The sequence below is a fragment of the Barbus barbus genome (genome assembly GCF_936440315.1).
Source record: "Barbus barbus genome assembly, chromosome: 31".
NCBI classification, from domain to species: domain Eukaryota; kingdom Metazoa; phylum Chordata; class Actinopteri; order Cypriniformes; family Cyprinidae; genus Barbus; species Barbus barbus.
Genome location: NC_136759.1, coordinates 17,204,426 through 17,229,946, shown reverse-complemented (window position 1 = coordinate 17,229,946; position 25,521 = coordinate 17,204,426). Strand labels below are relative to the sequence as shown.

Here is a 25,521-nt window from a genome sequence, read left to right as displayed (position 1 = left end):
TTTTTTTTTATGAAAGTCTTTCCGTATAACAAAGGTTTTAAGAGACCAGGGGGCATCAAAGGACCAAAATAATAATAATAATAATAACTAAATTAATTCCTTCCCTTATATTAGGGAAATCATGGCCATATTGTAATAATTGTTCCCTCAATTTAATTGACTTAAACAAAGAGTTCACCCAAAAATGAAAATTTGCTGAAAATGTACTCACCCTCAGGCCATCCCTGTTGAAAAAAAAAACAGCATGCTGATTAGGTACGTTTTGAAGCATGGCCACTGATTTTAGCTGGTTTAAGCTGGTCCTGAACTGGGTATAAGCTGGTTATGAGCTAATTTAAGATGGTCCTGAACTGGTTATAAGATGGTTGTGAGCTGGTTTAAGCTGGTCCTGAACTGGTTATAAACTGGTTATGAGCTGATTTAAGCTGGTCCTGAACTGGTTATAAGATGGTTGTGAGCTGGTTTAAGCTGGTCCTGAACTGGTTATAAACTGGTTATGAGCTGATTTAAGCTGGTCCTGAACTGGTTATAAGCTGGTTATGAGCTGATTTAAGCTGGTCCTGAACTGGTTATAAGATGGTTATGAGCTGGTTTAAGATGGTCATGTGCTGGCCCTACTGCAACTAGTTCCTGCTCAGCACCAGCTCATAACCAGCTTAAACCAGTTGCCATGCTTCAAAACATACCTAACCAGCATGTGCTGGTTTTTCAACAGGGATCAAAAATGTACACGAGTTTGTTTCTTCATCGGAAGAGATTTGGAGAAATTTAGGATCAGTGTTGGGAAGGTTTCAGCTTTGGAAATGTAATAGATTGCAGATTACAAGTTAACCTATTTAAAATGTTATAAGTAGTATAACTATTTCAGTTACTTTATTAAAGTAACTGATTACATTTAATTACTTTTTTCTACTGTTATTTCTGTTGCATGTAACTTACTCCCTAGACACTGTTTAGCATTACATTACTTGCTCACCAATGGATCCACCAGTGCACTGAATGGGTGCCGTCAGAATGAGAGTCCAAACAGTGGATGGATTGGTGAACAAGTGACATAATGCAACTTTTTCTACACATCTGTGAAAAAAAACAAAACCTTATCTACATCTTGGATGGCTACAAATTAAGTTGTAGAAACAAAGTAATAAAGTAGCAGCAAGGTTTAATGATCTAAAATGGTCAATAAATGTTGATGGACTATTTCTTTAATGTTTTAGATGTAGTATTTATTATTACCTTGTAATGAAGGAGTTGGGTTAAAAAATCTATTTGTAGCATCATATAAAGTTTTATAAGACACTATTAAAGCACATAATCACTTTTGCAAATGGTCCAAGAAAGAATGTCATTGTTTTCCAGCCAGGAGCTTTGTGGTGGTCGTAGGACCTAATCATGTGTCCTTGGGCGCACATGGCATGCACAGATTTTTCCATCAGATCCCTGTTAAGGTACACTTTGAATCTCCACCCCTACCCTTTTAATTAAATGAAAGCACAGCGGGTCATATACAAGCTCAAAGTCACACCACAGAAGCGGACAGAAGCACATAGCATTGTGCTCATGGTCGGAATACACAAATATGGCTGCTCAGCGGGGTAACCAGAAATAAAACTGTGAAATTAAAGGGGAAATGGGGCTGAATATCTGCAGGACACAATTCAGAGGTCAACTTTAGCTCCTAATGTGATTTACTAAAGCACATATTATAAATAAATAGTCAAAAACACTAGCTTGATCTTAGCCACTTAATGGAATAGTGAAATGGACAAATTCTTTATCTGGTCTTCATTTACTCACCCTAATGTTGCTTCAAACATGTATGACTTTCTTTCTGAGAATTTTTGAAGAAAGTTCTGCTTTCTGTTTTGCAGGTATTTACAATGAATGGGGTCTAGAGCTTCTAGAAATATCATGAAAGTGGCCTGCATGACTTGTGATCTATATTTCAAGTCTATAGCTTACAGTTAGTTATAACTCACTGAAAGTCTGGTTCTTTCATGTATTCAGACATCCATACTTTTTAATACTAAGATTAGGCAGATTTTCAATGAATACCTAAAAATAAATATTCTAAAAATGTATTTGAAATACATTTATTTCATGTTAAATATTTTATAAATTGTGCTTTTAATATACTTAACTGGTATACTTAAAGTCTGCTAACGACTAATTTTGTGTTTAATGCACTTTAATTGTGCGGCAGTAGGGCTGAATATACTAAAGATACAGTATACTGAAGTATATATGATTGAGCCAAAGTGGAACTATTGCAAGTATTCTTCAGGTACAATTTAAATATCTTGCATTTATTATTCAAAGATCATACAATCCTCATCAATAGTGATATTAAAACACATTTTAGGCTTAAGATTATGTAATGTGCATTGTGCACAAGTAGTGCTCCATTAAGTTTAATTATAATTTTTATATCAGTAAGTCTCGAGCAATATGTCAGTAAATATGTTAATAGATTTGAAATATATTTAGTATGAAATACATGTGTTTTAAATATATTACTTTTTTTACAATGGATAACAACTGTATGTTCCTCACACAAAGGTGTCATATAGCTTCAGAAGACTTGAAATATAGCAAATAAATAATATAGGCCACCTTATGATTCTTTCATGATGTATTTTTGACATTTTGGAGCTTGACAGACCCAAAAATGTGTTTGAAAATGTTTGAGGTAAAAAAAAAAACAGTAATATTGTGAATATTAAAATAACTGTATTTGTATTTGAATATATTAATATACACAACCATTACTCCAGTCTCCAGTGTCACATGATCTTTCAGAAACCATATGCTGATTTGGTGTTCAACAACCATTCCTTAGTATTATCAATGTTAAAAACAGGAAACTGTGATACGTTTTTTCCAGGATTCTTTAATGAACAGAAAGTTCAATGAAAAGCATTGATTTAAAACAAATTTTACTGCATCTTTTTTTTAATAAAAGCTTTTTCTTTTTTTTCCAAAAAAACAAAACAATCTTCCTGATTATAGGTTTTTTAAAATGTTGTTCATTTGTTACACCTCCATATTAATCAAAATGTCATGTTTTGTTTAATTTTTGAATTTGTGACCATTCTTTTCAGGTCTGTAAATGAGGATCCCCAAAAAAGTGAAATTTACTGTAGTCCTTTCCTCAAATCCTAATATTTATCGGTTTTGTAGTTGTAACATATTGCACAACTGTTGTTTGAGAGGAATCAGCTTTCAAAATCATCATTTTTGAATGATTCCTTGCTAGCATAGTTGTCTACACTCGGATGGCATCAAATGGGCTTCTGCTGAAATCTGACCATCAATATCTTGTAAGAAGACTGACAGCGGTGACATCTAATCACTGCCCTACTGACATGCCATAACTCCCGTCTGATACACGTCAGGCTGAGGAGCTTATTGACATGAGGATCCTCTATTTATAGCACTGTATGTCTGCTGTGAGAGGCTGGATGAATCGAGGAGACTTTTTACAGGACTCATTAGCCTCATGCTGTTTATCATACACTGTCTCCATATTAATTGATCTGCTTACAATCCTGAAACGTCTGCAAACTTGATTGTTATTTGGATATGGAGATCTTGGACATCTGTTTCAGTATTTGAGATGTTTAATTATAATAATTCTAGTCCTAACACTAATGTTTGGGAAATTTCCCTCAAGGCAAATGATGTGAGAACGCCTGCAGATTTATAGTTTTCTAGTGAGTCAAGCTGAATTCTTTATAATGTCAAAAAATAAGACTTTTGGAGTGGCTGACACAACTGTAGGTACAATAGGATGTCCCAGAAGTTGATTTTAATTAAAACAATGTATTTATTTTTTCATAGGTACTTTTTATATGCAACTTTTTAGTAAATGATAGTCATATTAAAACTGGTTTTGAAATTTTTACAATGCATTCATTTATTTTGGCTACTTTTTAAAGCTATTACAAATAGATGCATGCTATAATTTTATTCTTGTTCCAGACTTTCAAACTTAAGATAGGAAAACTTGAAATAAAATATAAAAAAGCAACAACACATATTTGTACATATAAAAAAAGTTAATTAAACTCAAAACAATGAAACATTTCAGATTTAAATGTGTTATTTTCATGAACTCAAAAGCAAAAGAAATTCAAAAGGGCAAAAGTTACTTTGTTTAAACTAATTTGTTTAATTTATGTTTGCCCTACTCAAACCAATTTATTATATGTGGCCCTGGACCACAAAACCAGTAAGCATCAATTTTTTGAAATTGAGATTTATACATCATCTGAAAGCTGAATAAATAAGCTTTCCATTGATGTATGGTTTGTTAGGATAGGACAATATTTGGCTGAGCTATTTGAAAAGGTGCAAAAAAAATCTAAATATTGAGAAAATTGCCTGTAAAGCTGTCTAAATGAAGTCCTTAGCAATGCATATTACTAATAAGAAATTCAGTTTTGATATATTTAAGTAGGAAATTTACAAAATATCGTAATATATTTGGAATATGACACCTCCCACTAAGGGGGAGGAGCCCGCTAAAAGATTTTAAAGTACCATTTCTATGGTGACGCAATAACCGATTTCAAAACAGTTTTCTCAGGAGGAATTTTGAGATTTTAAGCTTTCAAATGATATATAATATTTGATGATTACTAAAACGTGATAGGAAAAAAAGGAAACGAATAGAATTTTTGTGTTAAAGGTCAGAGCTCCTGTTATGGTGTATATGTTTTGAGGTGCGCTTTTGTCATAAATTAATCTATTACTGCTCCTACATAATTTTTAACAACAAACAGTGGTAAAATATAACAATATATAGTTTGTCATGATTAGATTAGGATTTAATGGTAATATATTGAAGTAAAGATAGGCGTCCCGTATACGCCTATTACTATATATAATATCCTAATGATTTTTGACCCATACAATGTATTTTTGGCTATTGCTACAAATATACCGTGTGACTTAAGGCTGGTTTTGTGGTCCAGGGTCACATATTTGGGTTAGGGTTGACAGTACATTACAAAAGCATTATTATTTAATTGTATTTCAGACTACCAGCTGTAAAATGAATCTTCACACACCTGCACTGTTGGATTGAGTTGAAGTTTGTACTTGATAACCAGCAGCAGAACTTTACAAAAGTTCTCAAAAGGTGTACATTTACATTTTAGAAAGTGTCTAAATGATTCTGAACATTTCTGTGTCTATTCAGCTGTACAAAAAATGTACCTGCACACTTTACATACGGATCCCTACGAATACAAATGAGATCACCTCACCTTTTCAGCCAGTATCTCTCTTGTCTTTCTGCTCTGTCTGTGATGTCCAGCAGTGGAAACTCTATAGCTCTCTTTCTTCTACAACAGTCTGCTTGACTTTGACAGGGATGGCAGTTTGCCATCAAAAGAGGACAGTGTAACACAGCACTTGAAGGAAATGCTAATGTGGGAAAGAAAGAAGTGTGTGATCTCACCCAGTAGTGGCATGTCATCTAACATATGCTACAGGAAGATTAAAATCCAGGCCTGAATGAAATTTGATGCATGCAAAGTATCTGATGAAGTGAAAAGTTGAAAGTTTCCTGCTTTAACACTATTGTATGTGTCCCGTTTCTCCCTACGCTTGCTAAGGAGCCGCTCAGACCATATCAGGTACTCCTCTTCTTCTTCCATCTGGATCTCATCACCTTTTAGCATCTTCCTACTCCTACCTTTTCTTTCTTTGCACGTTTTTTTCCAGCTTTGCATGGTTTTACATCTGGCCGTTGAGGCAGTCTGCATGTTTTTCAACCTTAAATGTTTATTTTTTTCTGATCCTAAGAATCTGCCATACCTTGTCTGCTTTTTTATCTCTAAGTTACAGACATTTTAGAAGTTTTTCATCAAAATCACTTGTGCTATATTAAAACACCCAGGTGCATTTCAGATTTCCATGGAATAATTCTAGATGAAACTTGTGGTTGATTTACACAAGACTCATCTTTCTGAACCTTTACACTCTCTTCCCACATGAGTTCCTGGCCAAGTTCTTCACAGATATTGGGAACTGTTACTCTAAAGAGTAATTGTACTTTATTCATGCAGTACTGACATTTCTTATTCAAGTGCTCTTAAAATGGAATATTTTAGCTTTTTGAATAACTACTTTTTACAAACTGTGTAATTTTGTAACCCTTATCATAACCCTTAGAAGTCATTCTCATTCAGCTATTTCAAGTGTTTTTTATTGGCTTTTTTAAATCTGTGTTTCTATTTACACTAAGTCCAAATAGCCCGCTTTGTTGGCAGAGGCTATTTACTGTAACTCCACCCACCAATGTGTGATTGGGCTAGTCAACCCTACAAAAGACGATAGTTTCATAACAGCTCCAGTGGCATAGATGGGAAAGTACGTGCCTTAGTTATTTTTGACGCGATCGAGTTCGAATCCGCCTTTTGCCATAAAAAAATTTCTCCTTTTTCAAATCTCTTATCACATCGGAAAGGCATTTATTTTCAATAAAAATGAAGGAAATAATCGAAAAGTTCAAAATAAAATATTGGGTAGTGTTAGGGTACTATAGATGTAGGGAGGGCTTATATTCTCCCAATAAGGTGGCATCCGTTTAATAATTAAAATTAACATTTTAAATTACACTCAGTGTTATTATTATATATTGGTTTTTTTTAATGTACGACAATACTGAGGTGCAAATAATTGCCACTATTTGCAAAATAGTCTGCTATTTTAAAATAGTGTAAATAGAATCTATAGCTATTTCTACTTAGTGTAAATAGCATCTATCGCTAAGAAAATATGCCTATTTTCACTTAGTGTACACTTAGTCAAAATAATTGCTGCCTGATTTAATTGCATGAATCTTAAAATTACAGTAAATTTTCAATAATTTAAGGTAATGAATTTAGATAGCACTCACATATAGATATGTGATAAAGGTCTGTTATCAAAAGAGACCTTCCACAATTTAACAGTCCAGTACAAAAGTGGTATGGTGCCTATAAACGTATGGTCCTTTACTTTGATTGACTTGGCTAAATTATTATAGTATCCAAATGTAAAGTTTCGTACAGTTTCACTGTACTTTACACTTCTACTCTAAGCAATCAGGAGAGGTGAAGGGAAACACTGTCCTAGCTACACGCGATGCAATGCGACGCAGCGACACACGATAAAATGTATCTTTTCCATGTCAATCTGAGTTTTCGTCCTAACCAGCTACGACAGCGACATGCAAAGTTTCTATTTTAGAAGCTGTTTCTGTACAACATACAAACTATTACAATGCTAATCTCAGGCACTGACTATGTGCTTTACTCAATGTTAAAAGTGTCTAATTTGAGTTTGAATCTCATATTGCGTGACATTTACAGCCATATGGAAAGCAACAATATAGTTTACCTCAGATCTTGAAAATAAGCTAAATTAAAGCAACTCAACGCGACACTATCCTTGACAAAGATATTTGTCACTCAGTATGTACTTTTAATAATGTTAAAAAGGTTTAGTATTGCTCAATTAGATTATAAATTTGTCAATTGCATTGGGTGTGCAGCACGCTTCTCGCTTCTGAATGGCTGTGATATTTGATTGATTCTGTCATTTCGCATCGTCGTGTCGCTTCTGCTATTTGCAGCCAAATTGCTCGTCGCTGGAATCTTGTCGTGTCGTGTCTGGTTAGGACACAGTGCAAAACATGTCACAGTCAATTTATCACCACAATCCAAAGAATGTAATTTGCTTAAATGAAGCTTCTTCTATGACCATTAAGTTTTTTTGTTTGTTTTTTTTTTTTTGCACTGACATTATTTAATTACATTTCCTTCAATTATCATTAGCATAATGAGATAAAAGATTCTCGTTATCATATTTAGCGTAATGTGAAATTGTATAGAGATAGAGATAAATAGCAAATAAATTTATTCTGCTGCCTATTTATTCTGCTGGTACTGCTTTCATTGTACAACAGTTTTGTTTAACTATTAGAACTGACTGTTGACTGTTCAAATGACTGTATTGCATAAAGAAAATGATCACTTAACATAATAGGAACAGTAAAAGTTAAGCATCAGGGCAGATTATGGTAATGAGGGTTGGGGTAAAATGTTCTTGAAATAATGTCAATTTTAGAAATCTTAATGGTTTTAAATGTAGGCTTTATTTTCTTTTTGCAAAATATAATTTGTTTTTCAAATCTTTTTTTTTTTCCATGACGTTCACGTAGTGAAGAAAAACCTGGAAACACAACAGTTGTAAAGGCAGTGACTTTGAGGAAACCATTTTGTGAGGAAAAAAAGGCATAAAAGAAATGTTTCTAGTCATACAGATGGGTTTAAATTCAGACGTGTAATCTATTTCAAATGACTTCTTCACAATGCAAAGACATTCACTACTGCACTTGCACGCCTCCACACTCTGCAGTCAGTGAATCAGTAATTCTTTCATGCCTATGCCATTCTCACAAATCCAGTTCAAAACTTCCTTTAATAGGGGCATAGTTCAAACCTACCGCATGCTTGTGAATAGGTACATCTGAGACGGTAAAGTTGTGCATTCAACAGAAAAGTAGCTATTTCCTTTCCCAGTTGCACTCAATTTCTTTGGCTGACAGGAAAGGATGCTGTCTAAACAGCTGTTGGATAGGTTTATGTTTGCCTAACAACTGCGTTCCATCGTCTATTTTTAGACAGTTTCGTGCCAACCTGTTGGCGAGCAGCCATGACTTGGAAGTGCAAATGAAAATTAATATTTGAAATGAAGAAGCCATTAATAACCTTCAAAAAATTGCTTCTTTAAATTAATTATTAAGCCAACTCTCACATTAAAATGCATATGTAATAATTAATAATACAAATTTTTAAAATTAATAAAACACATTCCCAGAGTACCTTTTCATGTGTATCAATCTTGAGAAGTTCTCGCTTCAGGAAATGTGAATATTACCCATGGGATCTGTTCTTAAAAAGGCTTTGAGAATGAAAGATATGCTATTATCATGAAACTTCACATGAGTTAATTACATTTCCGAGTCATGTGACTCAACCTGTAGAGTGCTCCAATCCTCTGAGCAACTATTATATAGCATATTCGTAATAAAGAACATTTACTTTCTATTCATGTATACAGCTGTGTGCCAAAATCTAGTGAGCCTCATACCTATGGTGTTTAGATAGGTAGCACGCTTAGTGTTAAAGAATAATCATATAATAAGTGCTGTTGAGGGGAGTTCAGAGATAGAGCTCGTTGTAAACGTGAGGGATGGACACCTTGGTGGGGTTATGGGGCAGAACTGAACCAGACTGTCACGGCCTTGAAGGCTAAATGAATGAGTTAAATCACAATCAGTCTTTTAGCCAATCACATTTTGGCTTGCTTGAGGTGACATTGTAGATGAGGTAGACTGTAATTGCAAAGATAAAACACATTCGTGTGACTGCAGTCTATCTGTCATGTTCACCTACAGGTTCCTCAGAGCTTCTTTTTAATGGCGTAGTTAAGCGTAGTTTTTTTTTTTAACACGGACAGTGAGTTGGCTATATTCTTGTGTGTGTGTGTGGGGGGGGGGGGGGGGGGGGGGTAAATTCTCTTATGCTCACCACTGCTGCATTTATTTGATCAAATAATACAGTACAAACAGAAACAATTACAATGCAATGCAAATACAGTAAAAACAGTAATAGCCTACCGTAATTTTTTTTTTACAAATTAAAATAACTTATTTTAAAATGTCATTTATTCCTGTGTTCAGCAGTAATTACTCCAGTTTTCAGTGTCACATGATCCTTCAGAAAATATTCTAATTTGCTGCTCATGAAACATTCAGTATTATTTTAAACAGTCTTTTCTGCATAACATTTTTTTTGGAACCCATGATACACTACTATTCAAAATTTTGGGTAAGATTTAAAATAAAATTAAATAAAATAATATTTTATTCAGCAAGTATTTAAATTATTAAAAAAGTGAAAGACATTAATAATGTTACAAAAGATTTATATTTCAAATAAATACTCTTTATTGGAACTTTCTGTTGATTAAAGTGTTCTAAAAAATAGCATTGCCGTTTCCACAAAAACGCTAAGCATCCTTTTTTAACATTGATAATAAGTGACACTAAAGGAATTAGGGCTGAACGATATTCTGTTTTGACATCGACATCGCGATGTGCGCGTGAGCGATAGTCACATCGCCGGAACATGCGATGTGAAGGGTAGAAGCCCATGGTGTATTAAGAGAACGGTAGCACCAGGGTAGCACACAGTAAACACGAGTTTGTTGTATGGCTTGTTGCTGGGGTGACATGCACGTTCCGCGTGCCTGCACAGTGATTGGTTCGCTGTGCCGCTGCTCACCGCTCACGCTCACAGCCAACATTCACTGCTAAAAATGCGTGACGAAGAGCATCCGCCGCAAAAAAATGATTTCGTACCAAAAAGAAAGTCGAAATCATCTATTTGGGACTATTTCGGCTACAAAAAGGAGGATGTTGACCAAAATGAGGTACTTTGCATGGAGTGTCATAAAGTTGTGGCCACAAAACAAGGAAACACCACCAATTTGTCTGATCACTTAAAACGGCACCACAAAGCTCTTTACGATGAATACGAAGTCAAATCTGGATGTCAACCAAAACAAACAAATATTTGTGATGCCTTTGCCAGTGTGACACCTTACCAGAAAGGCTCTCAACGACAGAAAGAAATAACAGACACAATAACGTTTCATATCGCTAAAGATATGTTGCCATTAAATACAGTCGCCAAAGAGGGATTTAAGAAAATGATCCGAACGCTTGACAGGCGGTATGTTATAACATCCCGCACATATTTTTCACATAAAGATTGTGAACCAAAATGCTTAGAAGTTGTTTTATAAAAAATATATTTATTTTAAGTTATATTGTTGTAAACCAATCAGGGGGTTGGTGTAAAGCTGCTGTTTTATTTAAAAATTTGTTCTGCTTTTGTGTTTACAGAAATGTTCTAATTTTGGAATAAAATATTAAGTGACGTTTTTGTCACTTGTAATGAAGCTTGCTTATTAGTGAAATTATTAATATCATGGAATGGTAATTATTGACTTTAGCCTGGATTGATGGCTCTCAATATCGCAATATATATCGTTGGGAAAAAAATATTGCAATGTAATGTTTTTCCAATATCGTGCAGCCCTAAAAGGAATGCATTACATTTTAAAATATATCAATATAGAAAACCCTTATATATTTAAATTGTAATAATATTTCACAATATTACTGTTTTTACTATATGTTTGATTAAATCAATATGTATGTGTATATCAATATGACTTGGTGAGCATAAAAGCCTTTAAAAAAAAACAAAAACAAAAAAAAAAACATACATTCACTAAAAGCCACCTTGAGACTAGTAGGTTGAAAGCAACTGTGAAGAGAAAAGATACAAAAGTCATACAGGTTTAGAGCAACATGATGGTGAGTAAACGATGACAGAATGTTAATTCTTAAATGAACTGTCCCATTAACTGTCCAAATACTTTTTTGGGGGCTCACTTACAAACATTCCAGCATCAGTCTGTAAAACCTTCCAGATTATGCATTTTCAAAGTCTAATATCACTTATGACCTTATGCTAGTGTGGCACAGCTTCATAACATTTCAAAAACCGCTGAATTTAAAGTTACATTTCCTCGACGTTCATGCGCTGCGACTCTTTCTTATGAGCCTTTTCAGTTCCGGCCAGGCCTTCCAGCTAGTGTTTTTTCCTTTCTTTTGTTTGGCGTGATTGCGGCAGCGTGAAACTTGGCTTCACGGATGTTTAGCGTCCGCCATGGCTAAAGATTGTGGCGGCACAGTACCTTTGTGGTCTCACAAACACTCCCAGCATGCCTGTCTGCTAATAGTCCTTCATGGAGTGGATGATGCTTTATCATCCCTAACGTTCACAACTCGGGAGGACAAGCTAAATGTGTTGTTTCTCCACGCCGATTTGTTGTTCTTGACTGCAACACGCAGGGCTGAGCTGGACACAGTTGTAGTGGGGAAATTAAGATGTTTTTTGGGTCTCTGTAAATGTCATGAGCGCTTGAAGGCATCTGATTGCTCAACCATACAAATTTGCATTGGGTGTTGTCTCACGGCGTTGTTAAAAGTACTCTGTGTGTGAGGAGAAAGTGTTTAAAAGCATTCTTTGGTCATTTTTTATGCCTCTCAGCTCTGTGGATATAAATATACAGCAAGGTGACTTTTGCTTTTCTGCTGTCTTCACCTGCAAGGTATAATGGATACTCATTTTGAATGAAAACCATAAGGGAGTGATGCAGCCTCTAATTATCAGCTGTTACTGGCTTGCAGTCAAGTATATCAGATACTTTGTGCTTGCCTATGTGTTTGAAGAGCTTCAGGTCTGGGTATTATGCTGTTGAGAGCCGCTGTTGATTGCCAGCTTCCATCAGCTTGTGTTTAGATGGAGAGGTTTGATAAAGTTCTGCCGTGAGCAGCAATTACCAGCCTTCCCCTCTCGGTTGCTGAGAGCTGCATTCTTGTAGCGGGGGTGTTCCACACACACCACAAACACACAAGGCTGTAAAATCAATATGTCCAAACCGAGAACCCAGCCGCTACATTTTAACATTGCGCGCCTGCACGACATCTACATGCTTCTCCAAACGTTGTTGCTTGTTACATTTATTTGCACGTCACTCTTAGTTTCTTTCATGCCCTGCAAATGTATGCATGTGTTATGCAAAAACATCAGTATTCAAAGGATTCCTCATGAGGATTCGCATTATCATGGCAGTCATCTATTCAGCTTCAGCCTCAACTTTTACAATTTCATGATACCAGAGCAGAATGAAACAGGATCTGAATTGTAATAGTATTTTCGGGGGTTTTTGTGCTTAAAGAAAGAGTGTCATGATTGCCTCTCTGACTGAATTGCAAGGCAACAGCCAAATGAGAAAAATTGTGTTCAGTGGATGCATTGTAATTACAATCCAGATTGTGATAAGACATGCCAAATGTAATAACCTTATTCAGGTATGGCAGTGATGCTCACTTTTTTAGCGGCCTTGGCTCCGGAAGTGGATTTTTTATTCATTTTCTCCATGAGGATTTCAAAAGTTCTGCAATAAAACAGCAATAACCCAAAGCAGTGGCCTTTGAGATGAATCACAGAATGGCAAACGTGAATTTTAAGCTAATAAGTATATGTAAATTGTGTATACTTAAACTTTTTTTAAACCATTTCAAATTATGTAATAAAATAATTACAAAATGTGCTAGTTATCATCAAGTTATTGATACACAGTAGACTTCAAAATTATTGAATATAACTATTTAAAAAATCTAATATATCTATATATACACAACCCGAATTCTGGAAATGTTGGGACGTTTTTTAAATTTGAATAAAATGAAAACTAAAAGACTTTCACACATGAGTAAATATTTTACAATAGAATACAATAGAACATAGAGAACATAACAAATGTTCAAACAGAGAAATTTTACACTTTTATCCACTAAATGAGCTCATTTCAAATTTGATGCCTGCTACAGGTCTCAAAAAAGTTGGCACAGAGGCAACAAAGGGCTGAAAAAGCAAGAAACTTTGAAAGGATTCAGCTGGAAGAACATCTAGCAACTAATTCAGTTAATTGACATCAGGTCTGTAACATGATTAGCTATAAAAGGAATGTCTTAGAGAGGCAGAGTCTCTCAGAAGTAAAGATGGGCAGAGGCTCTCCAATCTGTGAAAGAGTGTGTAAAAAGATTGTGGAATACTTTAAAAACAACGTTCCTCAACGTCAAATTGCAAAGGCTTTGCAAATCTCATCATCTATAGTGCATAACATCATCAAAAGATTCAGAGAAACTGGAGAAATTTCTGTGCGTAAGGGACAAGGCCGAAGACCTTTGTTGGATGCCCGTGGTCTTTGGGCCCTCAGACGACACTGCATCAGTCATCAGCATGATTCTGTCATTGACATTACTAAATGGGCCCAGGAATACTTCCAGAAACCACTGTTGGCAAACCACTGTCGGTAGACTGTTAGACATATATATATACACATTTATATACACGGTAAAAAAAAAAGTTGAGCCAACTTAAAATTTTAAGGCAACCAGCTTCAGCAGATTTTTGTAGGAGATTTTGTAGGAGTTTTTTTACAGTGTATACACACACGTATATATTTAAGAAAAATATGTTATGTTTATATATTAAATATGTTTATATATAATATAAATTATATAAATATAGACATGTAAATATTTTCAAATATATACTGTATGTGTGTGTATTTATATATACATAAAAATATACACAGAACACATATTTATATTATGCAATTAATCGTTGGACAGCACTAAAACCAATCAATTTATATATGCAATAAATATCAAATATACTGTATTTTATAAACAAAAATGTATTTTAATTGAATTATTTTTTAAAATATATAAAATATAATAATAAAATGTACATTCAATATATCAATATCACATTTAATGTCAAATACAATTTTATATTGTTTTGTGTGTACAGGGACTAATTATTTCATTTGCAATGAGAAATCTTTGCTGATCATGTCTTCCACTGTTATTGTTTCTAAAGTAACAGCGTCTTTTCTGATTGGTGGATTTCTGTCCAGGATTATGGATTGTGTAATTCTTCATTAGGAATCTGGTTGGTTTTTTAAAAAGTCAAAAAATTCTAAATCACACTGACTTTCCTCATCGCTCAACCATTTCGAAGCATCTTTCTAGAAAGGTTTTCATGTTATTCCATATGATGAAAATGAATGGGATTTGTACCTCTGTTGCTCTGTATTGTAAGTCTTGTATGTGCTTCTCTGGCTTACAGCGCAGGGTCAGAACCTGGTGACGAATAATGTCTCGGTGGTCGAGGGCGAGACGGCCATCATCAGCTGCCGGGTGAAAAACAACGACGACTCTGTCATCCAGCTGCTCAACCCCAACCGACAGACCATCTACTTCAGAGACGTTAGACGTAAGCAGTACTGACTTCACTTTCATGTTCACAGCAGAAAATGTCATAATCTGCCCAAAGCCTGCATTGTTTTTTGCAGAACATTCCGATTTTACGCACCAAAACGGCCCTGTAACCCCATGCAAATTCATAATTCGGCACCTCGGCATAACCAAGCGCATCTCCTATCGTTTAAAGGAGCAGCAAGGCATTGCATTGTTGACAAGGTCCTTTTCAATAATTGAGTGACAGAGTGTAATTGTGTCAGGCTGATTAGAGTCCTCTGAGCAGACCGTTTAGATTCCAGCCTTGAGATTGTTTAGAAGCTCAACAGCGCTCTGCATGCAAAGCATATAATCTTGCCTTCCCTGCTAAATAAGGGCCTTGATGAGCTGCTAAGTGACGGTCTGACCCGTGATCTGAACCTAGTTTAGCTAATGTGTGCGAATAACCTCCTCAAACCCTCCTATGAAGCGTTCTCCATACGAATCGCTGTGCAGATCGATGTTTTCAGAGGTATTCCATGACATTTCAAATGCAATTTACACGTGCTGGCCTGTTTCTCCGCGGGATCCCGTATCCTGCAGTTTGAGTAAATATTCAAGGACGTTTGAAGTATTTGTAGACGTCTTGTTCCTCTTGACAAGTAAATGTTGAAGTAATACTCTTATAACAGTGCCGTACTTTGTGAAAACAGACGTTTTATGTTCTCGGTTGCTATTGGGATTAATGCTTGTTCTTTATTTATGCACAGCCATATGTCGGTAATGCTTTTTTCCAGTTCTACTCGACCTTTCGGCCAAGATTTCATAGCTTCGGAGGAAACTGGGTTATTTTACACCCCTTTTCTTCAAAGAAACACAGTGATTGAATGTTAGAGTTAGAAACACATTTACGTTGCGTTATAATTCCGCTTGCTCACTCGTCTCAGCGTTCGAACACATTGATGAAAGGTCAGGTTGCAATTTTGTCAACCATTGTCATGACTTTATATCTAATTTAATTAATGTGCTAGTGGCACCTAATTCTCCCACTGGGCATATTTTAGCACCAGTTACACCCGATGTAAGCTTTCCAATCGCCACGTTCTGCGAGAGAGAGAAAGGCAGGATATGGGTTGGGGTTTAGGGGAGGAAGATAGACAGAAAGAGAGGGAGAGTGAGCGTTCTCGCCTCAAGCTCTGACATTATTTCTATGGATGTGACTGGAGGGATGCTCAGCCTTCAATCTCTTTAATGCTGTAATGTATTATTCTGTCTAATGTTTACTGGGCTGCCAGCTCTGTTTGTGAAAAGTATGGCCACTTGAACAATTCATAGTTTTATCCCTTCAGCACAGATGGCTGGCACTGTGCATTCAAAATGACACAAGAATGTGAATGTGTCTTAGCGCATATAGCATGCACCTGTGGATGCCGGCCGATGATATATTGCATGGTGCGCTTCGTTATATATTAGCATTATGATTCGGCGGTGGTTTATTGTTGCCGCCGTCGAGCGATGGCTACGGTTTTATCACATTACATTCAGACCGCTATTCTCATTTCCTGTCACTTACGCTAGAGCTGCTCTATAAGCCTTTTAAGAGCAACTTAGAATTAAACAGTGACTTTAACAGTGACGGTCGGAGAAACTGTCATTTTCATTTTCTCAAGACTTAATGATATTCGCAACAAATTACATTTCCCCGCTCAAAGATATTTTTGTCACTTTTTTTGTGAACTTCTTTTTTAATACAAGCAAGTGAACTAAATTATAATACTGTTAATGCCAAGAGCATGATAACTGTTTCAATGTCGTGTTATAGCGTCTACTGTACGTATAGCATACTCTTATTCTCCTGTTCTCCTAGGAAATTTCATTCACTTGGGATCTTTGGGTTAAATGTAACCCACATTGCAGGCATTAAAATTTCATGACTTCATTATTAGGGTACAACAGGTCTCACCTAAAGGAAAATGTGTTTTTTTTATGATTTTTTCCCCCTAAATATTAAAGAACCTTGGGATGCAACTTGTCCCATTTCTCATTTATTTCAATCATATTTGGCACCTTATAATATTTTATATAGTTTATAACCACTTTTGTATTGTTTTGCTATTAGTAAATGGATTATCTAACAGATACAATACAGCTAGTTCAAGAATATTTCACAACCATAAACCCAATTCTGACTGCTGGAGTCAATATGGTTCCACTTTGCACATCTTATGCCAAGCTTGTTGCAGTACTACAAAGCACTGTGGTGTTTTATTTATGTACAACTTTAAGAAACTATTTTAAAGGGCTTGAAACATTATGGTGCTTAAAACACACTCACACACACCGATTATTAAAAAAATAATGTATATTTAAAATATTATGTATCAAATATTTTCAAATTTGATTAATGAATTAAAAAAATTGCATGAAATAAGTTGAAAAAGCATAATTGTTTTTAATGGTGACACGGACATTGGAAAAAATATGAGATGGGAAGAAAATTACATTTAAATGTAAGCGCAGTGTTTTTCAAGGAAACCACAAGTTTTGTGAAACACACACACACACACACAAAAACACTGAAATATAATTTTTCCTTCTCTTTCATTTTTTCCCTGTCACCATGTCCCTTTATGGGCTATGCGACTTTAATTGTGCTTATTTAGATATTTTTGACAATGTTACAAAGTCTTGTCCAAAAACAATGTGGTATTTTTAGTGCATTCCTTTCCGAAAACAGGTAAGTCTTGAAGACAACATAACTGTTCATATGTGGCCATATACACCCATTACAGACAATATGTTCTACCCATTGTATTTCCATCAAAATAAGAAGATATATGCTGTTTTGCAAGATGATCCAATTTGTATCTGTTTCATCTAACATGCTACATGTAATTTCCTGTGCCCCTTCTCTTTTCATTCTCCAATCTGTGTGTCAATTTGAGATAGCAGGCTAGGACAGCTGAAGATCATCTCGAGCCAGCTGGGACACAGAACAATCAGATTCACTCACTGTCAACCTCTTACCGACTCTGATGCTTTAGAATTTATAATGTGCTCTAATGAGCCCCGTTCATGTGCAGGTTTGCTTTGCAGAGATTTATATCCTTCATATTCTCCCAGACTTCTGCAGCACTACTACAGACGTACTGTACTGGTGTAGAGAAATTACAGTCCTCCGGCATTACCTTAAGTCTGAAGTAATAGATCTGTTTGATGCATAGTGCATAAACTCCCCATATCAATTGCAATTCAGTCCGAGCACTAAGAAAATCAGGCCTTTCATTCTCCACCCACCATCTTTCTGCTCAAAACAAGCTGGCCTCATCATTATTCTTAGGAAGGAGACTTACAAATGCTTCCCAGGTTCAGGGTTGGGATTAAGAGGAGGTTCTTAAAATGCACCATCAAAGGTCTTAAACTTCTGATGGAGTTGCTCAATTAGAGCTTTGACTTCTTGAACTTTGAGCATGGTTTTTGAGTTTGCTCATTTAAATGAAACTCTCCAGAACTTCACAATATAGTATTATATATTTAGTTCTGATCTTCTAATCTGATTGGCTGAGTGGAGTTCTAAAAGTTATTCTATTCAAACTTGAACTGTACTTAAAAAAAAAAAAAAAAAAAAAAATCTCTCAGAAATTGCTAGTAAATTTCATAAATAATTACATTTCATAATAATACATTGGATTAAACATGAAATATGGCATAGAAAGACTGAAATAGTATTTTCTTGTAAAACATACTCGAATAATCTTTATTTACAACCTATCTAAATATTTTTTACAGTGTTTACAACTTTCCAAACCAGAGTATGTGAGTGATCAAAGTTAAAAAAAAATATTTTGTTAGGATTTATTTTTATTTTTTGTGGACGGATAAAAATAGACATACAAACTAACCATATTTCTTTCAAAACAGCTCTACTAAAACATTTATTGATCATTTATTGAAGCTGTCAGTAAACTATTTGAAACAATATGATGCTTAAAAAAATCTAATATTTTTATTATAAAAAATACTGTATTTTTCAAATATTCTGCATGTATATCAAATATTTAAAATTTGATTCATGGATTAAAAAAATAAATCTACATAACATGTTGAAAGTTGAAAAGCATAATTGTTTTTTTCTTAATAAGAATCCAACAGGACACTTTTTAAGTATATTTTCTATTCAATTTAAGTTTATTATTATTATTATTTATATATAAAAAACATATTTTTTATTATTCTATACATTTGCTTTAAAATGAATTCCCTAAGGGGAATGTAAATTACATTTTAATGCAAAGTTTCTCAAGGGAAACGCAAAACCTTTGCAAAACAAAAAAGCATTTAAATTTACAGAGTGAAAGTGAGCAATACAGAGTGAAAAAGCTTAATATTTTGATTTAGTTAGAAACTATTTTAGTGGGTGGATAAAAATAAACAAGCAAAATGGCCAAATTTCACCTGAAACATTTCTTGACATTAACTTTTTGTTAATTTAAGCTTTTAGTAAACTAATTTAAGATTGAAACAATATGACGCTTAAAAAAAATGAAAATATTTGCAATTTAATTGAAAAATTAAAACTACATAACATGCTGAAAGGTGAAAAGTCATTGTATATAATTTTGTATGTATGGATCAAATGGAACACTTTAAGTATTTTATATAACTGTATAGCATTACTGTTTTTTGCTCTGTTGCTTTATAAGAAGTCCCTAAAGGGAAATGGTGATGGAAAAAAAAATTGAGATGAGAGGAAAATTACATTTAAACAAAAGTTTCTGAAGGGAAACGCAAAACCTTTGCAAAACATGAAAGCATTGAAATATACAGAATGAAAGTGAGCAGTACAGAGTGAAAAAGCTTAACATTTTGATTCTGTTAAGAACTATTTTAGTGGGCGTATAAAAGGAGACAAACAAACTGGCCAAATTTCATCTTACACATTTCTCAATGTGAACTTCTTGTTTATTGAGCTATTGTTATACTGTATCACACTCACGACTGATTTGTCTACTTCCTACTCATCCACGTCTGTACGCCTCACTCTTTATGTTTTCTCAGCCTTGAAGGACAGTCGGTTTCAGCTGGTTAACTTCTCAGACAACGAGCTGCTGGTGTCGTTGTCCAACGTGTCACTCTCGGACGAGGGACGGTACGTGTGCCAACTCTACACGGATCCCCCACAAGAAGCCTACGCAGACATCACTGTGCTGGGTATGACGTCTACCTTCAGAATGCTAAAATCCTGATTATCGATTGACCTCATTGATTCCTTCACTCAATTGAACTTGTCTAATTGAATCTCACCATGACACAATATCAACCGATTACTCTCGTGCCGTTTCCAATAACACAAGCCAAACAAAAAGGAACAGATGTTGCGCTATTGATATTGGTAGATCGCTTTTGGCAGGCGTATTGACTGAATTCCTCTTAGATGTTGAAAAGGCTACATCGAGCGGTTCGGGAGTTAGCTTTGTGCGCCTCTTGCGTTGAATGACACTAACATTAGAGGTTTATTATGCGGCATATTTGGACATCCTGGAGAGCTGAATGGAATTGAGTGCTCTCTAAAGTAGCATGAGTTTTATGAGGATATGCGTTCCGTCACAGCATGGACTCTTAACCACAGGACATGAAAGCATGAGGCAAGATATTAGAAAAAGAGCCCTCAAACGGCAGCTCTCGTAAGCAACAGACACTTTAGTGCCATCAGCAAAAGCACCATGCGAGTTAATGTGCTATGAAGAAGTGAAACATGAGTAAAACAGCTTGTCAGTTGGTGGAGTGGGTCCGGCACTGTCCAAAAACACAATGAGACCATCAAAATATAGAAATTCTTCTGTATATGCCTCTTAAACCATTTGGATTGTTGCTAATCTAGCCCTGCTGTTCATCAGCATAATTGAGCTGATGAAGCTGGTCCAAAACCCAAAGAACACCCTCTAAAACCAACGCAGACCAGCTTGACCAAGATTAAGATGCTATTCAACTGGCTGGCTGTTTTCATCCTGACCAGCTAAAGAGTGCTCAAAAACCCAAAAACCAGCCAAAAGACCAGCTTGACCTATGCTTGTTATCCTGCTGAAGAAAACCTGCTTAAGACAGCTGTAGATGGTTTTCAGCTTTTTGGAAAATTTTTCATCAACCCTCCACCCCTTCCTCCCATACAAATGCCAAAAGCTTGGAATATTTAAGAATTAATGTTTTTGATAGAAGTCTCTGATGCCCAACAAGGATGCATTTATTTGTTTAAAAACAAATATTTTGTGAAATATTATTAAATTTGAAAATGACAGTAATGCTGCTTGAAACATATTTTTGTGGAACCTGTGATTTTTTTTTTTTTTAGATTATTTGAATAGAAAATGCAAAAAAAAAAAAAAAGCATTTATTCAAAATAGAAATCTTTTGTAACATTACTTACCCAACATTTTTGAATGGAATGGTGGTTTTCACAAAATAAGAAAAATGATTTCAGCCTTGATAATAATAAGAAATGCTTTTAAGCATCTAATCAGCATATTACAATCATTTATGAAGGATCGTGTGACACAGAAGACTGGATTAATGAAGCTAAAAATTTAGCTTTGCATTAGCTTTGCATTTTATTTTTTTTACTGCATTTCTGATCCCATAAATGCCTTGTTTTATGGTTTGTGCTTTATAAAGTTTAAAACAAGTAAAAAGTAGTCAGAATGAGTAACCTAGATTACATTACTAACTACAACGTTTGTTATGTAATGTATAATCAGTAATGGATTACAATTTGTTAGTATTCTACCCAGCTTTGTTTATATATTTGTGTAGCACTTTTTTTACAACACATATTGTTCTGCAGAAGCTCTGCAAAAATAGTACCTTACAAAACCATATTGAGGAATCCACAGGCAACAGTGGCAACCCCCCAACATGGTTAGGTGGTTAGGTGGCGCGAGGAACCAATGAAGTCTTGCTGGTTTAGCTTGTTAAAATGCCTGGTGGGGACACCGGCACACCAGCAATCATTGCTGGAGACCAGCATCCAAACCAAAAAATAGACTATAGGGTATTTTCAGATAGAATGTTGAGAAAAAAAAAGATTGTCTCAAAAACAACACTTTTTCCACCACAGTGTGCTTTATTACTGAATTGAAGTTCTCGATAGTCATCCACAGATCTTAGTAAAATAACATTTGTCCTTTAGCGAGCACACAGATAAAAAAAACCATTGATCCAACGCTGAAGAGCTGTCACACCATCTCTAATCCTGCTGTTGATCTTCTGCCAGTTCCACCAGGCAACCCAATCTTAGAGTCCCGCGAGGAAATCGTGAGCGAGGGAAATGAGACCGAGATAACCTGCATCGCCATGGGCAGCAAACCTGCTTCCACCATCAAATGGATGAAAGGAGACCAACCACTGCAAGGTCTGACTCAGATCCAAGGAAGATTGTTCAGATAAGTCTGATGTGATTACTGATGCCTCTGATCTGCACACAACACACCGTGGTCTAGATTCTGACTTGGTAATGACTTTTAATTAAGCCTTCAAAAGGTGTATCCGGTGAATTGACAAGAAGATCACAACACGCCGGTCTCTGAAAGAGGATTTTTGGTGCTTTCAGTCGAGCTTAAATAAGTAGCTTTGAATGAACTCCAACTGTTTACCTCCCACTCAGCAAATGCTGCCCACATATTAGTTCTCACTGGTTAAGGCAGTGCGGGCTGGCATAAAAGAGTGAATGTGCAGGCTGCTTAATGTGCTTATAAACAGCTTTTCTCCATTAGACAGCAGGGTGGGACTGTTGAATAACATTCAGATAGACTACCTGGGGAAACAGAGACAAACATGGAAGATGATATGGCGCATTTAAACAGAATATAAGTTTGATGTGTCAACTGTTTATGGATTACAAACATCACAGCTTCATTAACTGCAGTGAAAGCAGTCAGACAGTAGCCTAAGGCGAGAGATTTCGTCAGCTAAATGAATCAAATACTAGCTAGTACGCAGTAAGGATCATGGAAAACGCACATTAAGATAGTAATGACTGGTTTGTAATTAAGAAGTGTTACTCTGAACCACACGAACTCCGTTGTCATTACATATTGCTTACAACACCATCGATTATAAAGCTTTGGAGGATATTATTATGAAGTGTAAAGCAATATTTTGACTTGCCTTGGAAAATAATTGTTTTAATTGTTTAAAAGATATATAAATATTTTAAGGTTTAATTCTCTCTATTAACAAACCATTAAAGGAACACTCCACTTTTTTTTGGAAATAGGCTCATTTTACAACTCCCCAAGAGTTAAACAGTTGAATTTTACCATTTTTGAATCCATTCAGCCGATCTCCAGGTCTGGCGGTAGCACTTTTAGCTTAGCTTAGCATAGATCATTGAATCGGATTAGACCATTAGCATCTTGCTCAAAAATGACCAAAGAGTTTCGATAATTTTCCTATTTAAAGCTTGAGTCTTCTGTAGTTACATCATGCACTAAGACCGACGGAAAATTAAAAGTTGCAATTTTCTAAGCTGAATATGGCTAGGAACTATACTCTCGTTCCGGCGTAATAATCAGGGAAATTTGCTGCCGTACCATGGGTTCAGCAGGCGCAGTGATATTACGCAGCGCCTGAAAGCAGTCCCCAGCTATATCATAACTAGTTACCTAGCTAGTACATACATTCATTCAGTGTTGTTTTATAGCTAACTAATGAACTGTGAACAGCAGAATAACTTTGCTGAGGAAAATGTCACGTTAAGTGACATACTGTTCACAGTCTGTTTTACTGGCATCTTTCTGCGGTTGAAACACTGATTGAGCGATTACATTAGACAGACATGATACATTTTGGAAAGCCATACTGTATCTTTCAACATCTTATGAAGTACATTCATGTGTATTTTGCGCTATAACTTATTAAACTGGAAGAGACTTGAATTTGAACTGAGGTGCAGTAGGGATCTGTCACGTCACATTTAAAAGCATCGAAACGGCGTTCATTGTTTGTATTTTGTGATAGAATGTACAGGATTTGAAAGCTGAGAGTTTGTTTCTTATCAGAAGTAAGAAAGCACAGAACTCTTTGTGATTATTGGATGCGAGGCGTGGTACAAATATTTGGTGTATAGAGAAAAACTGCGGATCTGGCAATGCTTGCCTGAACTACGGGTGATTCATTTGGTCAAATAGAGCCTGCTTTAATGTGGCTTTTTTAACTGTTAATGCCTTATGGTCACATTCATTTTGACAGCCCTAAATTCAACAGAGATTTTCTTCACTCACAGTAGGAGTTGCAGTCTGACACGTTTTTCCGCTGCCTTTTGATTGACAGGATATAATCGGCCCCGATCATCGGCTGATTTTGAATAATCAGCCGATAGTGAAATTAATTGCTTTTATCGGCCGATACCGATTGTTGGCCGACACATCGGCACATCTCTAGTTTTAGTTTTAGTTGGCAATAAACACACTGAATCAAACATTATAATGATCATAATTCTATTTAATAAATAAAATAATATAATGCATATTAATATCATATTACGAATGATAATAAATCATTGATTGGTCCAGTCTGTGTAAGTGTGATGATTAAACTGCAACAGGCAACATTGTCCCAAACCATGTGATCATTTCCTATAATTGGGAAATTATGGTTTCTATGGTCGTTTTTTTAATCTTTTTTTATCTTTTTTTTTTTTTTTTTTTACAATTAATCAATTAAAAATGTGTACAATCATTGATGAAAGGTATTTTTGTGCTCATTAACTTAAAGACGGTCATAATATCAGGATTTAAATTGTCTTGGGTGTACAGTAGCTGATGTATTTTTTGTAACAGTGTCTTAGTATGCGCTGACAGACGAGAAGGGAGATGAGCTATAGGTCAGATCCAAGCTGTAATTATTTCCCACTTCATTAGGTCCAAGTAAACCGTCATACTCTGTGCTGCAATTAGCTCAATGCCCTTGAGTCTAGAAATTGTCTTAGGATGAGGGCTAACATGATGGGCAGTAACCCTACAGGCAGCCACTGACCTCAGAGCTGCTCCATATGAACTCATCATGGCTATCCATCATAAGTACTGCTAATCTTGTGGATTTTACTGTTTACTATTATGATATGACATCTTGTGTTATATTAAATCGTTATTTTAGTACTTAAACTTATTTCACGTTTAAGGTTATTTAAACCTGTTCAGTTTTTCATCTAATATTTATATTTTATTTCATATTTATTTATTTATTTAAAAATGTTTTTATTGTTTTAGCTAAACTGCTTAGCAGCAGTGTTAGGCTCTACAAATAGTTAAGCAATTAGTTGAACTACATTTCTTAGTATCAAGATGGAAAAAAAAAGTTAACTTGAAATTTTAAGGTAACCAGCTTCAGCAGATTTTTGAGTTTTCTCAACTTGTTTTTTTAAGTTTATACAACAAAAAGTTGAGAATCTCCTACAAAAATCTGCTGAAGCTGGTTGCCTTCATTTTAAGTTGGTTCAGCGTTTTTCTTTTTTTTTTCAGTGTAGTGCTGTTACATTTTCCCTATCAATATTTGAACAATCAAGTCATGTTTCAGACAATTTGCTC

At 35.3% G+C, this 25,521-nt stretch overlaps 1 protein-coding gene across 2 annotated transcripts in view; it reads left to right on the top strand.

The window, feature by feature from the left end:
• Nucleotides 1-25,521, top strand: part of LOC306851486 (cell adhesion molecule 1-like) — a 180,144-nt gene that overhangs the window by 110,400 nt on the left and 44,223 nt on the right. For both annotated transcript variants that reach the window (XM_079387763.1, XM_079387764.1), the window contains exons 2-4: nt 14,832-14,978; nt 20,000-20,152; nt 22,209-22,346. In XM_079387763.1, coding sequence (XP_079243889.1) covers nt 14,832-14,978; nt 20,000-20,152; nt 22,209-22,346 — 438 coding nt within the window. The remainder of the gene's footprint in view (nt 1-14,831; nt 14,979-19,999; nt 20,153-22,208; nt 22,347-25,521) is intronic.